The following is a 22,236-nucleotide window of genomic DNA, read 5'->3' as shown; positions in this document are numbered from 1 at the left end:
GTGAAAATATGATATAGCTCCTATACCCCATGGATTTCAGGCTGGATTTTTTGGCACCATCAAAGGTCTATCATAATGAACCCATTGGTACCCATTTCGTTGCTGTCGATTCTGGGTTTTTTTACTATGAAAATTTGGCCATCTCCTTTGACGCTTCGACTCTGCGCTAGTATAAATCGACCCTAATAGTCACCTTATTAGAAAGGGACAGATGGCCTCCGTACTATCTGCTTCTTTTTTTTATGGCAATCTGCCGCAGTTAAAGGCAATTTCTGCCAGAGACTCGAGTGAGAGAGTGACGACACATTTACTTTGTGTTTTTACACACATTAATTCAGCTTTTCTGGTGGAAGATATTGAGCCTGCAACAAAATACAAAGTATTAATGGATTTACTAGAACCAACTTAGTACACCAAGTTATTATATATACTTTACATATCATACCTTTATGAAAGATATAAATACTGTTACAATTTAATATTATTAGAAGAAATAAATTTACTATAACTATCTGCTTTAATCGGCTCGTTTTTTTGGCTGTTAGTGGTCAGTCCTGTTGGTATACTACGTCTATGGGTATTGTATGAACATTTCGCTTGCTTGACACACGACTCATGACAATTAATGTCTCATGTCATATGGTTTCGGGATATCGAATGGGTTTCGGTCATGTTTCGGTTTCGCTACTTTTCAGGCTGTTTCATTCATGTCTCTATGGTTTCAGTTTCTTTATGTCTATAAAATGTCAAATGCTTCAGTTATCAAATTGAAATGAGGTTCTGTGTGTGTTCTGTCTTTGAGGTCTGAGGGCAGCGTACGGAAAACTGTAGTGTCAAGCATTTGTTCACTGTTTTATCATAATGTGAGAGTCTCTACTTTTTAAGCGTGTTGTGAATTAGTACTACGAGAATCACACGAGAACATAAACATGAAGGACACCAAAGAGAGGACGATGTCTGGCAGCAGCACAATGCTGTGTAATGATTATACGGCTGCTTTCAGCTCTATAAATGAAAGGCCGGTGGACGATATATCTTTAGAATTTTTTTATAAACCACATACTATTACGTTGTTGGCAGTATCGATTGCATCAGTAATCTACACAGCATTTGTAAGGTACCTGAACTTTATAACTTATTTGAGATGATGTAACCACATTTTTGATTCAACAAGTTTGCTTTTCTTCATACTTCAATTTCTTATGGCTAAGCAGCCGCAGGGATCGATTGTTTATTAAATAATGTTTATAAGGTTAATATGATTGTTTGTAAGGTTAAGCAATGCTTGGCTCCATTAGTTTGTGGATGGGGTGGATCTTGTCTTGAGAAGTTTTTGTTTGTGAAGGCACAGTAAATTTGTAGGTCCCGGCTGTCATTTGAACATTTATGACTGTTCTGATGAGTAGTTATGGGTACAAAGTCTGATAGCCAGTCTTACTAAGTGGTCTCAGGCTTTCCAGGTTAGTAGATTGTGGAGGTGGTAGGCAGTCACCTTATTTATATAGAGTAACAGCTAGTGTATTCGAACAACACTGGTAAGCTGAGCTGAACTTGGTTAGATTGAAAGCCAACCCCAACTTAGTTAGAAAAAGACTAGGCAGATAATTTTTATGTCTGAATTTCTTTCTAAATCAAATTCAGCAGAAAGCTGGATATATATTTTTTTCTCTATAAAATGTGTTTTTTTTTTTTAATCTAAATATATAAAACTCAAAGGTGACTGACTGACTGACTGACATAGTGATCTATCAACGCACAGCTGAAACCACTGGACGGATTGGGCTGAAATTTGGCATGCAGGTAGATGTTATGACGTAAGCATCCGCTAAGAAAGGATTTTGATCAATTCTACCCCCAAGGGGATAAAATAGGGGATGAAAGTTTGTATGAAACTTTGTCAATTTTAAACCGATCGGACTGAGACTTTGCATGCATAAAGCTACTATGGCGTAGGCAACCCTTAAGAAAGGATTTTGATAAATTCCATCCCTAAGGGGATAAAATAGGGGATGAAAGTTTGTATACATCTTCTTAGATTTTATGAAGAAGTCCTGATGACGAATCAGAATTTTATGATGACGTTCGCTTAAATACGATTTTGATTAATTCAACCCCCGTTCAACCCCCACGGGTGATAAAATAAGGGATGATGAAGGATGTAAAATGTATTAGTTTGAACCTATCAGTACGTAATGGAACGAACAAAATAATGTTTAGTTCTTAATGTTGAGAAGTTCTGCCGCTATTAGATGGCGCTGTGCATTTTCGTCTCATTTCTGAATCGCGGTGTTAAGATTCTCCGCCAGTTAATTACCTTCGAACTGAACTGTAGGTAATCTGTTTGTTTGGTTGCTGCGGATTGGCTTCCTCACTGACATATTAAACATAAATATTTCTAGCGGATTATATATTCTTAACGCGAGCGAAGCCGCGGGCAAAAGCTAGTATAGAAATATGTTTCCCACCTTTGCAAAAGTATAATTCAAGGAAATAACAACAATTCTGCAACATCCTGAAAAAACTGTTGATTATTCACATAATTCTCAAAAACTAAAAAAATAAATTGTTTTCTTTTGACCTGTAACAAATTCAATATGTAATTGAAGTTAAAAACTTGGTAAATAACCCTGTGCATGCACTCAATTCCATTTGATCTATCTGGTAATTGTAATTGTAAATGTAATTTTCTATCCCTCATATAAAACAAAATGCCTCTCTGAATAAAAGCTTTTCCAAATGCTCATGTCCTTCTGTTAGTTTGGTGCTTACTGTACATATGTATATATTTATAATCATATGAAGCTGTGGCGGAATAGTTGTTATGAATAAGACGGATACACTAGTTAATACCACAAAACATTGTTTCAGAGATGAATCCAGTATTCAGGACAATATATGGTCAGGAATTTGCTGCGTAGTGTTTTTTTTCCTCATAGTATCGGTTCTCACATTTCCTAATGGACCCTTTACAAGACCGCATCCAGCCGTTTGGAGAATTGTATTTGGCACATCAGTGCTGTACCTGTTGGCACTTTTATTTCTATTATTTCAAAGTTATTCTACAGTTTATGAAATAATGTATTGGATTGATCCCAATCTACGCAATTTTCACATTGATATGGATAAGGTATGTTAAAACTGTTTTAGATTGTCTGTTTTTTTATGTGTTTTTAAAATATGTACCAGTTCAGTCACCTTAGAAAGTTGGTGAACTTAATAGTTTTCAACATGCTTATTTTTGGTGTTCTTGTTGCTTTGCATCATGCTTCAACCACTTACTGTACTTGCCTCAAAAAATATTTTTGTATTATTTATTACCAAAAGTAGTAGATGTAAATCTCTACAATGTTGATAGACATAGAGAGAGGAAACCTTACAGGTAATGAGATATTTTCGAAAATCAATTTTTATCTCAAATCAGGCCTCAAATTTGAATAGCCTTTCATACTATATCTATGCAGGTTGATAAGATTAAATGTTGTTAAAGTGAATATTAGTGAGGTAAACCGTTATCTAGCAAAGCAAAATAGTCATGCGTGATTGTAATTATGTTTAGAAATCAGGCACTCTCACTGTTATTACTGTGTAATTGTTTTAATGAAGCTGTATTGTTAGGGAAAAGATAATTTTGTGTTAACTTATCAGAACTCGTAACAATATTTAGGTTTCGAGAAAACTTAGAGTAGGTACCAAATGCAAGACTGTACTGCTTGTAGATAAGAAGCTCCAGGAATATCAAACCTTGTTGTTTCTTTAAAAAATAACTTATTCTGAAAAAAATAAGCAAATCACCGTCAAAGTCAGCTTGTACCTACTGACATACATAATATTTAAGTTTGTAAGAAACCATTAAATCACCTGTCTAACAGGAGGCAACACTAGGTGGGTTTTTAGACGGTAAGAGTCCGGCACACCCCGTCCACCGACGCCAGGTGGAGGGAAGTCCATGAGGATTTTCCCCCTTATAAAAAAGAGACCTGTCTAGTTTTATAATTGAAAGAACGACCACATACACAGCACCATTCAATTAAATCAGTCTTAAAGAACTGGTATAGGAAAAACGGACCCTTTTAATTCGATCAGACATGCCCTTTGATTGAACAACGCCATTCAATCAGACGTCTGTACGTCCTTTAACTTACGTCTTGAATGAAACATTCAGTACTAAACTAGATGACGCTTAGCCATCTGATTTGTTCAACATTACAACTAGGCAAGTGTTGTTTAGGTTTTTTAAAATCGCCTATAAAAAGGGCAAAAAACCTTTTTGGCCCCTAAGGGCCGAATTAGGCGTCGTCCTAATTGGCAGCGATCGCGCGATGGCGCGATGCGTTTTTCATCTAAGACGTCGTCCTAATTGACAGCGATTGTACGATGACACGATGCGTTCTCGTCGTTCGATGAGTTCAAACATACAGATTTCATCAGAGTGTCCTATTTGAACCTCGCAAGTGAGATAGTGAGATCGTGAGATTAAAAACGCATCGCGCCATCGTGCGATCGCTGCCAATTAGGACGACGCCTTAGACGCACGAAAAAATATTGAAGAAAAATATTGCGCAATTGAAATCGCAAAAATCATTGTGCCATCTTCAATAGTGACTGTACACAGTCAATTACCTATTTGCACAGTTTTTTTTTTTAACATAAGTGAGTTGGCTATACACGTTTCTAACACTCGTAGATTAAGCCCTGCGTTGATGTATGTCTGTCAGTCAGCTTCTCCTTTTACCTATATTTGATAGATGTATGAATAGTTTATACCTACAAATATATTTATTTCAATTTTATATTTTTCAGGAGTATGCGGTGAATTGTTCAGATGTAAGCTTGGCGAAAGTTTGGTCTCATGTAGACGTATTTGCTTGGGGACACTTTTTAGGGTGGCTGTTTAAAGCCATATTATTCAGGCATGCAGGATTATTATGGGCTATTTCTATAATGTGGGAAATAACCGAAATAGCGTTTGCACATCTGCTTCCTAACTTCTTAGAATGTTGGTGGGATTCGGTTATCTTAGATGTATTAATTTGCAATGGTCTAGGAATATGGTGTGGGCTTAAGATTTGTAAAGCCTTAGAAATGAGAGAATACAAGTGGGTCAGTATAAGGTAAGTTTGTGTATATAAATATCGGTCACTAGTTTTGGCCCACGGTCTTCAGACCTACATGTTTTATCAATATTAAAAATAATAATTTATTTGCACGACTCGCCATCTTACAATCAAATCAATGCCGATTAGTGCGCGTTACAGTGGGGCGTTTCACACAAATGATACTCGAGTTCATACGTTGGGTGATGATCCCTTTCCGAGTTGATATGTACGACCAATCACTTGCCTAGTAATCCTCTAAATATTATTCAAAAGAGTAGGTAGATACCTTACGCATGCCTGTATGCGCCAGTAACATAATTCCAGTCACTAAAACCTTTTGAAACATACTAGTCTTTAATACCAAGATTTCGTTTTATTTTGCAAAACGGTTTATAAAATTTATAATAAAAGTTGTGCAATAATAGCGTACTTGCGCAGGACCCGTTTTACCCTTTTTGGTAATGAACCATCAAACGTCGCCTCACCTGACGAGATTTTTCGGTTCATAAGTGTGAATGTCTTCTCGCGTTATTAAAGTGTCATTATCTTGTCTTCAGGGATTTAAACAGTGTATCAGCCTTAAATAAATGAATTCAGCTTTACTAACTTTGGACGTATAACGCCAATTTGATAATTTATTTTTAATAACTGTTAGCTTTTTTATATCGATTCTTGACATTTTTAGTTGGTAGACCGACAACAAAGATAGCTTTTGCGACAAAAAATACATTTTTTGTATGATTTCAGGGACATTTCTTCAACTACTGGAAAGATAAAGCGAGCGATACTGCAATTTACTCCTGTACAATGGACACCAGTCCGATGGTTGGATCCTACAAGCACATATATGAGATTCTGTGCATTGAGCCAGTTGGTGGTATTTTGGCAAATTTCTGAGTTGAATACGTTTTTCCTAAAACATATATTTGAGATGCCACCTTCGCATCCACTGGTCATTGCGAGACTTTGTCTCATAGGTGTCATTGTGGCCCCGTCTGTAAGGTAGGTTACATTATGTGTTGCCTTTAAATATGTAAACGTTTTATCTCACTTAAGCCGGTGAGCCATACCTACAAGTGTGTGGGTCCCACAATTTTAAGTAATGAGTATCATGTGAATTACTTCAATATAAATTAAATTAATGTGTATTTCAGACAATACTACACCTACGTAACGGATCCGAACTGCAAGCGAGTTGGAACACAATGTTGGGTTTATGGAGCCATCATGGTCACGGAATCTATGTTGTGTATCAAAAATGGCAAAGAACTGTTTGGCCAAGCTCAAGTGTGCAATGTGATTGTTTGGCTAGTCATTCAAATTTTAGTGTCAATCGGCTGTGTCTATGGTGTAGTGCTCTATCACAGATATTTTGAGGTAAGCAACTCATATTTATATCATAGTTCCCGATAAGTTAATAGCGGCTCAAAACTGACTTCTGAGTTGAGCTATAATCCTTAAATGGCCCCTTGTACTTGCGTTGAAAAATACTCAGTAAGTAGGTACAATAAGCATAAAAAACCGGGTTCCGTAGTTTTTCTTCCTCCACAATGATGGTGCACGCACAACTGTCAGAATCAGTCGCAGCGACCGCGGCAAAAAATACATACATCGAATGAATGGGTTTTTTTTCATGAAATCTTATAAAACTTCGCACACTCTTCCGAATCTGAATGCCATCAGATTGGAGCATCTGTCAAATGTGTATGACAGATTTCGGATTCGCTTAAATTCAATGCGTTAATTATTATTTTCCGAGAGTTGATCAACTACCTAGAAAATTGATCAACTTACGAGTCTTGTTATTTTTCGGTGACTTATACATGTTTATCGATAAAATAATAAGCGCTGCATACTTGGATATATTGCCCATTGTCCATTTTTAAACACTAAACTAGCTGCCCCAACAAATTTCATTCGTTTAAACCTTCCCTAGACCTTGACAAACATTTTAAAACCAAAATAAGCTAAACCGGTCCAACCATTCTCGGATTTTAGTGAGACTAACGAACAGCAATTCAGATTATAGGATTTATATCAAAAAATATTTTATTTCACAACTGTTTATCTATTTACAGCCAAATAGTGACTCCAATGCAGAGAGCCCAAAGAAAACAGACTAAATGTAAGTAATTAATATTTTTTTTCCTACAATTTTATTAGATGTCTTCACTAGTTGGTTCGTGTAAACAGCTACTTGGAAATAAAGGACAATGCCCGATTTTGTACGGAAGCTCTACCAAGTCCTGCTTATGGTCAATTTATACTAGCGCAGAGTCGATAGCGCGCGTTTTCTCCAGAATACGTGTGAGTCCATCGTGATCAACACGGACGCAGGCCGATTTCCGATTGATGTCGCGTAGAATCGCTAGTGTGCGCATTTGAAGCTTCCACAAATTTGAGGGTCCAAGAAACCAATTTTTTTTTAATTTACATTAACTTTTTGCTCTCATATTTTGTTTCAGAACCTAGACGTTGAATATAAGAAGAAATTCATTCATCTGTGATGTGAATGGCTCTACAATCATTCAAAAAGTCAAAATAGAGTAGTGTGCTTAGATAATTGTTTTGTGTGAGTGTGATTATAAAATAAGATATAAATTTTCTTATGAAATGCTATCGATACGCGCTGGTCGGTGTTATCCTATTCTCGAATTTTGCGCTACTTTGTGCAAATCTTTAGTTAAAATTTCGGGATTGACCCGGCAAGTTTTATGTATCTTCTGTTCTCCCCAAATAACTTTGCCGTTTGACTCCTTGCTTATTTCTACGTTTAGGTGTCGTCGAGAAGCTTTGCGTGTTGAAGTTAATACTATTGTGAAGTCACAATACTCAAAAAACATTAACAAAATACAGATGTGCAAAGTTATTTGACTTGAACTGTCCTTGTATGATCGATGTTACCTCACCCAAACATGAGCGGGTGGCGTTTGGTGGGTATGAAAAATTTACCCGATAAAGTACTGTAGTTACTGGCATTAAAAATTGAGTCAGCGAACTCCTTGTAGCCCCAGTCAACGTAAACAACTGAAATAGTGTTAATGTGAATTATATAGACATCTTGAGTTCACCATCATAAATATCTTAAGTCCCGCATCGATCCAAAGCTATAGGCTAGCCTCGCCGGTGTGGAGTAGGCGTATCGAGATAGCCACATTAAAGAAAATGCGCCAATTACCTACACGCGGTTACAGAAATAATTAAAATGAAGATAGTGATCTTAAAATCAATGTATCTTTCAATTCTCAATGATATTTTTGATAAAACTTGCCAACTTGCCACTTTAACCTCGAATATCTTTGGAAGCGCATCCTGGATCGATGGGGACATCTGTTATTTTATTCATAATGGTGAACACAAGTTCTTCACCTAAATTCAGTTGTGTGCGAATTTGTGTTATTTTTCAGCACCATTGTTATGTCTAAACTGACTGAGCTAGATGACAGTCAAACAACTGTATTCCATTTGAGTAGGTCCTTAACTAAAGATTTTAATGCGAATTTTTATTTAAAAACTTAGTTTAAGGTAAATGCTTCGACTTTTTTTTAAATAATAAAATGGTTTTGTAATGTTTATTGGTTTGAGGTGTATTATTACTGCAGTCGATAAGATCGTCGTGCCTTATGCCGAATGTTAGGTAACTTAAGTAAAACATCAAAAAGTACTTTATGTTAGGATTTCCCACAGTCAGTTGAAGCATTCACTTAACAAAAAGATAAAATTGGCCAAGAGCGTGTCGGGCCACGCTCAGTGTAGGGTTCCGTAGTTGCCCAAGTGTAGACCATACTCAGAAAAAATCTTAAGAGTTTGAAGTAGCGCAAGGTACAGCGACATCTCTCGGAATTTCCCGAATGGTTACTAACTTTTCAAAATTAGATGGATTATATACGGTGGGTTTTCGGTGGTAATTTTAATATATTTTTTTTATTTTTTGTTCAATTTTTCAAAAACTTCAATCAATCGATTTCAAATTTAGTTTATTTTTCATATTTTTTAAACATAGGTAGGTATGGTTCATAAGTTAGAGGATATAATATAAGGAAACCTACTTTCGGAGCGATTATTTCCGAAAAAAATAATATTATGAAAAAACTATTTTAGTAAATCCTTATTCGTTTAAAAATAACTATCCAACGATATATCACACATCACGCATTGACACGAAACGCATAAATTCAGAGCGCCCTTAGGGTTAGTTTACAGTTTACTACGGAACCCTAGTAAAATACGACCAAAAGTCAATTAGAATACAGTAACAACAATGTCTCAATCAATTGAATCATTACTAGTTTATTGGATTAATGTGCAATTTATTTTTGTAAATGTTCCTATCATTATTACCTATGGAATCACCTTTAAGGTTTTCATACTCGTGTGCTTTTAGTTAAATCCCTACTCTAATGGAGTATGTTTGTTCAACATTCGGACGCTGAACTAAAAGGCGCCGCCGAATACTTAATTAAATTCAATAACGTATTTATGTTAGATTTATTATCCAATGTTAATGCTCTAAGCATCTCAACGACTCAAATAAGTATAAAACTAAACGAGTGACTAAATGGTGTGGTTCAATCAAAGGGCTAGTTGTTTGATTGAACCGCTATTTCAACCAGTTGGCTGCGACATAGGAGATAAGACAAGGGATGTATATTATAAGCATGGTACTTATTTATGTATATATCCTGCCATTTACCTATGGTGGCCCAAAGAGAAATGCACTTTTGGAACTATCTTGACGCTGAGTGTGTAAAGACTCATCATGACTCATATGGCAACACAAATACTAGCTGTTTGATTTGCATTGTTTGGAAATGTAGAAAAGTACATTTGTATCGGGGTCACCCAGTGTCCCACTGTCATGTTTGTATTTGTGGCTGTACTAAAAAAATAAATGATAATTGCTTGATGACTGAAACTTGACATGCTTAATTATAAGTTGTAATTGAATGGAACATTCCGAGATTGAACGTTTTAAGAAAATAATATATTAACGGGCCGCGGACCGTGGGTAGGTAGGTACTATCGACTAATGACATGTACAACCCATTTTGTGAAACAATAGACTCCTTTACAGTGAATACTGAATTTAGACCTTATTGCATTAAATTGTCTCGACAAAAAATTTAATGATGGGTCCATGTACTAGTAGTATAGTACCTACGTATGATGAATACTTAAATGTATTGTATCTTACGATTAAAGAATTCTTAATGTATTGAAATTAATTATTTGCAAAAATACAATAGAATGTGCAGTGTTTTTCAAATAATTAGAAATGCAAACGTATAATAAAAATGAAGCCTTCTTGGTACTTACCTAATCGGGCAAAAATGTTATGTTCTAATAATTATGAGTTTCGAGGATGATTTATCACTTTGCAGACAAACAAATCGGGTGTGTCAAACCTATTTACATTAAATCAGCAAAGTAGGACATAGCAACATCTAACAATAAGTACAGGAGAATGAAATAACTCTTTCGCCTTTATAATATTGGATTTAGAACACGGTATGTCTGGCTCTACTTTGCTATAATCATCGGCAAGGATATTGAGCCCTGACCTTCACCTGCGCAGAAGTGATTTATTGGTTTGTGCGCAAAGCGATCCCCACTCTTCCGCCGAGAGCTCATTATCTGTGCCGATAACTATAAACACGAGTCGTTTCAATCGATTCGGGTTAATGGTCCATACATTTTCGGGCAATTACTCTTTGGTGCCATGTTTGTCTTAAATGTTATAGTTCGCGCACATTTTTATTTTGTTGACTTTGTTCGAAACATGCATGTTTTTGTTTGTATTAATCTTAATGTGAATAGGTTTGACACATTTTGTATAATTACACGAAGACTGCTCACGTAGATTGAAACTTCGATCAAAAGAAGGTCCTCTTCCTCCAAAAGCTACTCAATCTTCGTTTCAATCGTTCTCTGCCTTCGGTAAACTTCAATCATTTCCATAGACTGATTTTACACCCGTCAGAGAAGAGGACGAGACGACGATTGATCGAGTGTCCAATCGAAGTGAGCACGGGCAAACCGAAGTCGTGTTCGTCGATGCCTGAGGATTAACTTTCGATCATTAGAGGCTTTAAAAGGATGCAATTGGCTTTCTGCAAGTCTTCGTCGTATAGTACACGCATTCACAGCTACACTGTGAACATGACGCAGTTGCTGTTGAACCTCAACACCAGTCAAATGTCGATTTATTAAACATGCAGGTAGACACCATAAATCGATCAATTGGTTCTGAAGTAGCCTTATTTCTTCCCGAAACTGATTGTCTATTGAAGTTCCCAGTCTCTCGGAATCTTCGGTACACTCGTCTTACTTAGGTGAAGACGTCTAGCCACAACGCGCTGACTCAATCCAGCCTAGATCGGTACCTAAGTGGTCACTAAATCAATACAATTAATGAATGAACAATAAATTGGTTGGTTAGCTTTTAACAAAATGCAATGTGACTCAGATTGTGTAATTAATAATCAGAAATAAGGGTGTTCGAATAAACTAGTCAATATCATCCACGATATCCCGTTTATTGAAGTGTAGCTTATGTACAAATAAAGATTCTGAAACAAACCTTCAATTATTAACATGAGTTTTTTTTTTGTCTCACCTTAATTTTTAGGGTTCCGTACCCAAAGTTTAAAACAGGACCCTATTGTTTTCGTTCCTTTGTCCGTCAGTCCGTTAGTCTGTCACCAGGATGTATCTCATGAACCGTGATAGAGAGTTGAAAGAACAATGTCAGGTTTCGGCCCACCCAATCATCTTTTACAACGAAATTCTCATGGACACAAAGTTCTTTACTACAACAATTTAAATATAAAATACTAACTTCTTATAAAATATTTAATTGTTATCTAGAACTTTTCCAAAAAATATAATTTTAATAAGTAATTATTTTGTTTATCGAGTTCAGGTTTTTCGTTTTATTTAATTTGGAATAGGTTTTGAGAAGTTCAATGCAAAAGTGGAAAACATAGAAAAGCTTCAGACATTAAACTACACACAAAAAACTAAGAATTTTCACTGTCCATGAAATATTTTTATTGAGCCTAAGTTACTATGGACGTCTGGCATTGTTCTTTCACAGATGATGTACATATTTCTGTTGCCACTATAACAACAAATAAGTACTGAAAACTAGAATAACATAAATATTTTGGGGGCTCCCATACAACAAACATGATTGTTTTTGTCCGTTTTATAAATAATGGTACGGAGCCCTTCGTGCGCGAGTCCGACTCGCACTTGGCCGGTTTTTATACATTGTGTTCTGAAGGATAGCGTGCGGGCTGGTCGAATATTTTGCACGCAAGTCTATTTTGATCAGTTCTATCAATATTATGTTTACAGGATAGCGTTTTATACAAACTTTGTCAACTAATAGTTATATAGATACCTACCTAAATATAGCAATCCTGTATATGTCAGTAAGTAAAGGCCTGAAGGCGTGTAAAGGAAGCGAGATGCCCACTGCAACTGCCAACAGCACTTGCATGGACGACATGAAATCGGGTTATTCCCGCTCGGTAACACCCTTTCTTCAACACTGTGGACGATCAGGAAAAAAAGTTTCGTTCGTTCACAGTGTTGAACGCTACTTATTATTTCGGGTAATTCCCGATCGGTAACATCTTTCGTTCCTGTCGTCAACAGTGTTGACGTTCGGGAAAAAAAAGTTTCGTTCGTTTGCAGTGTCCATGAATGCTGAATTACTTATAGTACCTACTTATATAATAGTTTTCAGTGAAAACTATTTCACTATTCCGAGTGTTGAAAGTTAACGTTCTCGATACTGACCATTAATATATGTACAACTTACGTAGAATTTACTTTTCGAACTGTTTATTTAACACTTACAGCTGTCATCGACTTTTGGTCGCAGGTATTACAAATGCGGTCACAATCACGAGATAACTACTGGGCTGGCTGGGTAATACAAAAATTAGACATTCGATGTTATTTATTATGTAAGTCTGTCATAGTTGCGCGTGCAGTGATTTAAATATATTGTATAATAGCTTAGGTAAATCTAGGTCATAAATACATAATATTGCAACTGTTAATGCAGATAAGAGAGTATTCTACACATCAATAAGCTTACCAGAGCAACAGTTACAGGGATAAAAATTTTTGAATTCTATATTTTTCTTATTGATATCTATTAATGAATTATTTTTAAGACTGTCTAATAATGACATAACATTTTCCATATCGATTCGCTTTGACTCATTTTCAAAATAAAATGATAATTCTTTATCTACTGCAAACCGAGACAAAAGTCCACTCAGTTCTTCCAATTGATTCTTAAGTTTTCCACATTCTTCTTGGAAAATCTTTAACTGAGCACTTCTTTCTTCATCTCGTCTTTTGAGCAAACTCCGTTGCTGTTGGTATAGTGCCACATATTCACAAATTGTATCTGTTTCATTCTGAAGTTGTAAAATGATATGTTCCAGTCTGTGCTTCTCATCTGATAAATCAGCAACTTCACCCATTATTTTTAAGAAACGTTCCTGAAGCTTTGACATTGCATCTGCTCTCTGGAGAATATTGCGCTTATTCTCTTTGAAATCATCAGTTAAAGGTTTGCGTTCTAATTCCGAAGTTTCGACAGACTCTTCTACGACGTCATTGTTTATTTCCGAATTAGGTTCAACATCTGAAACTGTACTAATATCATTGCTTTCCAAATTAGTCAATTTTTCACACTGTTTTTCGATAGTTCTATAATTTGCTTGTAATCTTATCATTTCTTCATCCTTGGCCTTCAATTTAATTTGCATGTCTTTTGCCTTTTCTTCCACTTCAGATAATTTAATTGTAAGTTCCCGGTTTAAATATTTTTCAGCTGTTACCTTTTCTGTTAATTCCAGTTTGTCTTTACTCTGAAACGTAAGTATAAAATTTACTTTAAGATATAATTTCAAAAAGCTTGAAGACACACATTGTTAAAAATCGTAATTTTGAGAAGGAATAATCTACTGGATTGTCTTGGTTTTATGCAGCATTTTTTTGTGATATCCTAATACAGGGACTGGGAACCTTTATCAAACCCTGGCAATCTCGTTAATGCCACTCTCATGGTCCACACGGGTGTGAATGGGGCGTGGCTGTCACCAGCGTCCTTGCAAAGGATTATTCCCAGTCCGCCCATAAAACTATTTTTATTGTGACCCATGGCAAAAATCTATACTAATATTATAAAGCTGAAGAGTTTGTTTGTTTGTTTGAACGCGCTAATCTCAAGAACTACTGGACCGATTTGAAAAATTCTTTCAGTGTTAGATAGCCCACTTATCGAGGAAGGCTATAGGCTACTTTTTATCCGGGTTCGTGCCGTGGTTCCTACGGGATGCGGGTGAAGCCGCCGACAGAAGCTAGTATTTTAATAAAATTTGTAATTTAACTTTCACATTCTTCACTACATCTTACATTACTCATATATTACATTTGCTGCAAATGTTTTTATTTCATACCTACAAAGATTATTTCTTTCTGTCTTACTCCCGAAAAAATAAAAATGTTTATTTATTCTAATAATATTAATATATTATTTTGAAATAAAAACCGCGGGAGGAATTATGTTATTAAGAATTATTTTATCGTATTTCAAAACATTTAACCTAAAAGGGAAAGGAAAGTAGAACACAAAATGTTCACTCAGAACTGACAGTCCTGTCAGCACAGTCAGCAGTCACTGTTACGTTGTTGTCGGATAAAATGTTTATTATACGTTTTTTGTAAAAATGTGTCGAACGTAAGTGTTCGATTCCAAGTTTTCTATTTAATACTCGCGAATTTACCAGTTACTAGAACCTTAACTAGCGACCCGCTCCGGCTTCGCACGGGATAAGAGTATTTCCCCACTATTTAATGTATGTTAATAAACATATAAACATTCCTCTTTAATCTTCTCTTTGCGCATGCATTTGCAAATGCAACTGTTCAACCGATTTGAAAGATTATTTCGCTGTTGGAAAGCTACACTATTCCCGAGTAACATTAAAAACATAGGATATATTTTATTCCCGTACGAGAAGAAGTTCCCCATGGAGGCGGGTGAATCCACGGCAAAACAGCTAGTAAATTAATCAAAACAAATACCATTTTCACAAAAGCATCCTCCAAGTCCTGCATGTCTTGCTTTAATTTCTTGTTTTGTTCAGTAGCTCTTTGTGCAGCCACTTTGTCACTCGTCATATCAGCATTTAGTTTAGATATGCTGATGTTGTCATGATGACATCCTGCTGCTTTAACGTCAGACAATTCTTGAATTTTAGCAACACTCTCAGTATATTGAGTTTGAAGTGTTTCATATTTGCTCTGTAATACATTTAGGGCATCCTAGAATAAAAAAATCAAATGATGTGAAAATATTAATAAAACATGAAAAGTAAATACATTGTTCCACTACAATTCCACTACCTTATCCCTAGAGACAGGTTTGAAGGGTAATCATAGACTCGTTTGCAATTTATTCATTGGCCAATAAATTTTATTGGCCAACAATAACTGTCAATGGTGTTCAAATTCAGTAAATTTTATTGACATATATTAGGTACACCACCTAGATTAGGAAGCATTTTCTATACTAATATTATAAAAAGGAAAACTTTGTTTGTTTGTTTGGTTGTAATGGATAAAAACTACTGGACATTTTAAATATTCTTTCACCATTAGAAAGCTATATTATCTGCAAATAACATAGGCTATATTTTATCCCGGTGCGGGCGAGTAGCTCCCACGGGACGCGGATGAAACCGCGGGAAAACGGCTATCAAGAATATAGGGAGAAGGAAACGTAAGAATAAAGTTTTTTTTTTAAAGCTCTCTCAGTGAGTCTGAGTTCCCATATTATAAAAAGCTCGAATTGACCGTTTCTGAAGTATGAAAACAGAATCTACGTCAGCCGCTGCCCCCACAACAAAATCCCAAAAGAGATTAGACTGAAAGTAGGCGAAATGTACAAGCCATGCCGTTGCTACATCTGTAAGTTGCCTTATGTTTCGTTATTTTGAACATAGGGTTATGCCCAAGAAAACGATTTCATTAATTAAATCTAAAGAGTAGCCAGGCAATCATCTACATGCACATGGCTAGATTATTTTTTATTAATTTTAAAAATAAGGGAAGTGTCATGTGCAAATAGAACTACATCTGCCATGTTAGACATCATATACAGGTGATCATTTACATATGCGATAAATAAAAAATGGACCCAGTATTGAACCTTAAGGCACCAGAGGCACGCCCATTTTAACTAATGACCCTGAAGATGTTGATCCGTTTATGTCAACTTTTTGCTGTCTGTCTGACAAATAGGATAAGACAATTTGAGAGTGTTACCACGAATTCCGTAAGGTTTAGTTTACAAATAAGAGTTTTGTGATCCACACAATCAAATGCCTTGAAAAGGTCACACCTAAACCATCCTGTAAGATCTCCCAGGACTCCAGGATATGAGTCATTAGACTGGCACCTGCATCTCTACGTGCATTCCCTTTGTGAAACCAAACTGGTTTTCATGGAATATTATGTGATTGAAGTGTCTGGACATCTGATCTAACACGATAAGTACAAAAATTTTACTAAGCCCGAGAAGAACAGAGATCTTTCTATAATTTGAAGGGTTTTTCTTGCAACCTGGCTTGAAGATTGGAAAAATTTTACTGTACTTCATGAGGTCAGGGAAAATACCACTATCAATGCAAAGGTTAAAAATGACAATATGGGGGCCATGCAGACTTAATAGGAAATAAAGGCTTTCACAGAACCCGTGATCTCATACAGAGCAGTCACACTATGCAACAACTAAATCTTGTAATAAGTCTATTTACATTAAAATTATTTGATATTTACCTGAGTTGTTTTTAAATTATCTTGCAATTGATTTATTGTACTTGTATTACAATCTATTTCATATGTCTTTTTATTTATGTTGTAATTTTGTATCCTTATTTCCATATCACTTATCTGTTCAATTAAACTGTTTTCTCTATTAGATAAACTTTCAACTTCTCTTGTAAGCTCCTCATTTTTTTTAATTACACACCTTAATTGCTCATTCAGTTCAGAAACATATTGTTCATAATGTTGGTTAATCTGATCTCGTTCTTTTTGCAATAAACCCAACTGTTGCTCTAAATTGGCATTTTTTTGTATAAGGGCATCTACTTTCTCACTGTTATTGGTTTTTCCACTTGGGGTATTAGCAGTTGAGCCATTTGTCAACTGTTGTAGCTGCAGGTGTACAACATCATATTGGTTCTGTAGATTATAAAGTTGATTATGAAGGGAATCACTTTCTGCTTCTTTAGCATTTAAAACCGTTTTGGTAAATTCTATTTGTTCAGATAAATTATTATTTTCTTCAGATAAAGTTAGCTTTACTGAATTAAGTTCATTGAGTTTATCATCTTGTATCATAATTTTTTGCATAGCATTCAAATATTTGCCATTTAGATTTTTATTTTCAATTTCTAGCTCATTGAGTTTTTGGTTGCATATTTTGTAATCATCAATTATTAAAGCATGCTTCTGCTCAAGTTGGTCCAATTTTGTTTGCAATTGTTGTACTTGTAACTCTAAATTTCTTTTGTTTGAAATAAAGAACTCTGTTACATCAACATTATCTGTGGGAGCTGTTGAATTGTCATCTGGAAAGATGGCATTTTTGCCAGTATTTATATTTTGTGATACTAAATGATTAGTTTTATTTTTATCAGTAATGTTGGAACTATTGTTGTCCAGTGTGTCTTGTATGCTTTGAGTAGCTAATCCCTCATCAGGTTTAAATTCAGAACTTTCAATATTTAACATATCTCCTTTTCTAGAAATTGTATCATCTTTTTGTCCAGAAAACAATTTCTTTTCTTGATGGTCTTTCAGCTGAAAAATGAAAACTAATCAGTAGGTATCCTTTTCCTAAATAATAAAAGTCATAAAACAGATGTTAAATAGCAACTATTATTTGATATTCTGCTACAACTATACTATAAATATACTGCTTAACTATATTCAGAAAGCCTCTGATGTAACATAGGCATATCTTTTATAAAATATAAATACCATATTACTCGTATTACTTGTAGGTTAGCTGGAAGGCATTTCCTTCGAAATAAGCTTCCCTTAAACCTTTTTTCTTTCTTATTGGGGTGCAATCTATCTTTTAGCAAAGCATAATCTAAATACATAGTTGTTTCTAAATATATGGGTTTAAATTAAACCCATATATTTAGTATATCATGTACGCAGTATATCATGGACCTCAATCGGAAAGTGTTCTTTTGTTTTATTTTATAGATCTCCTAAGACGACCCTCTGACCGATCCTGGCTAGATATAAGTAGGTACCAGCGTTATAAGCGACAGAAAAACTGATAAGGAAAATTAAATCATACAGTTCACCTTTTTCCGTGCTAACGCTAGCTTAGCTGCTCGATCTTCCATCATAAGTTTTTACGACACCGATATTAACCTAGATACTTTTAATGAAACAGAAACTTATTGCACTAGTAGATAAATTTAATAATTATTTCACTATTACGAACAATGTATGTTTTGTCACTAGCTTCACCTGGCCACATAAACATTTTCTTTCGCAAATTGTGTCAGTGTCATACATGTGTCATACTCATGTCATACTAGTTACTGTCACGTTTTGTCACGTCCTCAATGAATGAAAAGATGAAAAGTGAATACATAAAAAAGAAACGGACCAATTTGTTTTGTCTGTTAGCAACATTCTCAAAGTATGTAGAAACCATGTAGAAACTTCAAAATAATCAAAATTCACGTCTTTTTTTTTAATCTTTTCCTAGCTGATGACCAGATGGAGATGCGATGCGATACGATCTAAGAAGAACGTGAATGCTAGGAATGGAACGTACTTACAATCAACAATTTAAAGATGTAGAATGTAGAATGTAGAATGTAAATGTAGAATGTAGAATGTAGGCCCGATTCTCCTAATTTTCCTTAAGCGACCTTCGATTGACGTTCGACTCGATTCGACTGAAAGCCAATCCCGACTCGATTACGATTGAAGCGTATGTGGAATTCCGCTATTTTTTCTTTGAAATAAACGTTTTTATCCTTTTCTGTCATTCAATAATGAATAATTTTGTCTGCAAATGATTTACGATTGCAAAATGATTGTACAGCAAACTACCACATAGACCAAAATCATCAAAATAGCAGACCAATCGCACACTATAGGAGAATCGGGGCCCTGGGCCCCGATTCTCCTAAGTTAATAATGTCAAAATCGAATAGAAATCGAATCGCAATATGATAGTAATAGCAGTTTTAACCATATCGGGCATTCTGCTACTAATAAAAGACCAATCGTATTCGATTGACATTTGATTGGTGTGCGATTGGTCTGCTATTTTGATGATTTTGGTCTATACGGTTGTTTGCTGTACAATCATTTTGCAATCGTAAATCATTTGCAGATAAAATGATTCATTATTGAATGACAGAAAAGGATAAAAACGTTTATTTCAAAGAAAAAATAGCGGAATGCCACATACGCTTCAATCGTAATCGAGTCGGGATTGGATCTCAGTCGAATCGAGTCGAACGTCAATCGAATGGCGCTTAAATAAAATTAGGAGAATCGGGCCCCTGATCGTCTGGCTAGCGAAGCGGTGGAATGTGGTGATTTATTTCCATATATAAATTTTGCTCATGACTTGGCTAGTCTACCAAAGAATTTTCTTTGGGATGACTGGAGTAAGTCATGGGCAAATAGCAGTATCAATAAAGGTAGCTATTACGCTCGTATCCAATTATGCATTCCAAAAAAACCGTGGTTCGCTAAACTAAATTTTAATAAAGCTGCTACCAGTTGCCTAATTCGTATGAGAATAGGTCATAATTGTTCTAAGCTTCACCTCGCCCGACTGCAGATCGTTAGATAAAGATAAAGATATATTTATTTTGCAAATATGGGTACAAAGTAAATGGTGTTATAAAATAAACAGGTTCTGCCATATTTTGCCATTCGGCGTGCAAACATTTACAAGTTGTTGTTATTACAATCTAAATTAAACACACTAAATTATACATCAAAACTAAGCAATTAAATTATACAAATAAGTAGCATTAAAGAAAACTAGATGAAACTCTAAACATAATATAAATAAATTAAAATCGTTGATAGTGCCCTTTGCGAATGTGGTGAGATTGGCGATTTAAACCACATGTTTTTTTCCTGTCCTCTTCTTGATCACGAACCTTTTCTATCAAGTCTTTTATCCTATAAGATTCCTTTTCCTACCTCTATCCCTGTCTTGCTAGCAACTAATGATCCCAATACCTATAATATATATGTATTTAGTAGCTTTTATCTCTCTGAATAACATACGTATTTAAAGTGTTTAATATCCTGTAGTTTTCGAATAATCCTATCCAATACTTATCCAAATTCCGTTACCTAAATTTTATTTCATTCCTATCAAGTTTCCCCGTTTTCGTCGGTGGCAATGCGCATATAGCGACTAGCCAAATTAAAAAAAAAAAAAATAGGGAATAAAAATTGAATAAGAGGAGAAAAAAAGTCAGATTATTATCCGAATGCCCCTACAGATTTTATAAACAATTTGTCCAGAAATCTCAATTTCTTGGGTCTCGGCCCAAAGGGCTCGCCTCGGGGTGCAATGTCTCTTTTTAACGTGGCAAAGGGAAAGCGCGGGAAACCTGAACTTTGGCGGACGTGTTTTCTTTTGCTCAAGTTGAAAATGAATTTTTATATTGGATTAGATTAAGCTTTTGTACATATTCTATCGTAATATTTTGTAGTTTAGTTATAGTGTTAATTCTATTTGGTTTTTATTTAGTTTTTTTCTAACATGGAACCTCCGGATGATCCCGGAGGAACATTGCCGCCCGAAGTTGGGCATTATGTAACAGTGTCGAATAACGACACCGGAGTGGACACTAATGGCTCCGCCGTCAGTACTACTAATACAAAGAGAAAAAGGGTACCCACACGTAGCCTTTGCAAACACTGTTATAAGAGAAGGCGCAAAAATGGCGCGAAACTCAGTCGGACTGCAGCTGTGGTGTGGTGGACAAGGAGACTGATAGTGCGTCTGTTCCTATTGTTAGTTCGCATATTAATATCCCAAGTGAATCTCCACAGAAACCGGTTTCGGTAGCCAGATTGGTATACAATTCTTCTGATGCGGCACCATTTCTTGTACATATATTATACCTACAGAGAGAGCAAACTGCTTCTAATGGTGTCTACACACCAAAGCCGCTGATGCCGGCGGCACAGCCCGGCGGCCCAACCCGCCGGCCGTATTTTGTACTATCATGCCGCCGGCTTTCATAGAGTATTTGACAATTACTAGAACACCACATGCCGCGGCAGTCGTGCCGCCGGGCTGTGCCGCCGGGTCAGCGGCTTTGGTGTGTAGACCCCTTAACGATATTACCTATTTAAACCCAATTTCATTTGGCAGGTTTTTAAGGAGAAATTCTTTTAGAGGTATAGTAAACGGAAGCTTTTTTGGTGATACGGTCTATACGGTAGTTTGCTGTACAATCATTTTGCAATCGTAAATCATTTGCAGACAAAATGATTCATTATTGAATGAAAGAAAAGGATAAAAACGTTTATTTCAAAGAAAAAATAGCGGAATGCCACATACGCTTCAATCGTAATCGAGTCGGGATTGGATCTCAGTCGAATCGAGTCGAACGTCAATCGAATGGCGCTTAAGTAAAATTAGGAGAATCGGGCCCCTGCATTGTTGTCTCTGCAAAGGTTTCCATGAGGCCACTAGTAAAAAATGTTTAGAGTATGAGAGGCAGAAAAACATAAAGGAGTCTATGGCCAAATCCTGCATATCATATGCTGAAGCCTCAAAACTTCATCCTACAATTTCTAAATTATCTTATGCTGATGCTTTGCTTACCTCTCCCACAGTTTCAAGCAATTTAAATGCTTCTGTTCCTCAAGATTACTCTCCGACAAAAAATAAAACATCTTATAAAAAAACTGTATTTATTAAGCCACGTTCCCCCCTCAGTATTCAAAAGGTTATGATCAGCAATTCCATCAAGAACTCACTAGGGGTCTGCCTCAACCAAAAGATGGTTGTGCTCTCATCCCCAGAGAT

At 35.7% G+C, this 22,236-nt stretch overlaps 2 protein-coding genes across 2 annotated transcripts; one reads left to right on the top strand and one right to left on the bottom strand.

Moving 5' to 3' along the window:
- Window positions 1–653: 653 nt before the first annotated feature.
- On the top strand, window positions 654–11,682 carry Pss (Phosphatidylserine synthase). Its single transcript, XM_064035025.1, has 7 exons — window positions 654–1,117; window positions 2,869–3,127; window positions 4,801–5,111; window positions 5,844–6,098; window positions 6,251–6,473; window positions 7,175–7,221; window positions 7,562–11,682. Exons 1-6 carry the CDS (start codon window positions 930–932, stop codon window positions 7,217–7,219), a joined length of 1,281 nt encoding a protein of 426 aa, XP_063891095.1. The 5' UTR covers window positions 654–929; the 3' UTR covers window positions 7,220–7,221; window positions 7,562–11,682.
- A 1,365-nt stretch (window positions 11,683–13,047) lies between these two features.
- LOC110375451 (golgin subfamily A member 2) lies at window positions 13,048–18,738 on the bottom strand. The gene is made up of 4 exons (XM_021333556.3): window positions 18,512–18,738; window positions 16,965–17,993; window positions 15,210–15,449; window positions 13,048–13,990 (listed from the first exon to the last, which is right to left on the bottom strand). Exons 1-4 carry the CDS (start codon window positions 18,554–18,556, stop codon window positions 13,187–13,189), a joined length of 2,118 nt encoding a protein of 705 aa, XP_021189231.3. The 5' UTR covers window positions 18,557–18,738; the 3' UTR covers window positions 13,048–13,186.
- Window positions 18,739–22,236: the final 3,498 nt, after the last annotated feature.

This window comes from Helicoverpa armigera, chromosome 6 (assembly GCF_030705265.1).
Source record: "Helicoverpa armigera isolate CAAS_96S chromosome 6, ASM3070526v1, whole genome shotgun sequence".
Lineage (NCBI taxonomy): Eukaryota > Metazoa > Arthropoda > Insecta > Lepidoptera > Noctuidae > Helicoverpa > Helicoverpa armigera.
This window is presented reverse-complemented; position numbering and strand designations above follow the sequence as displayed.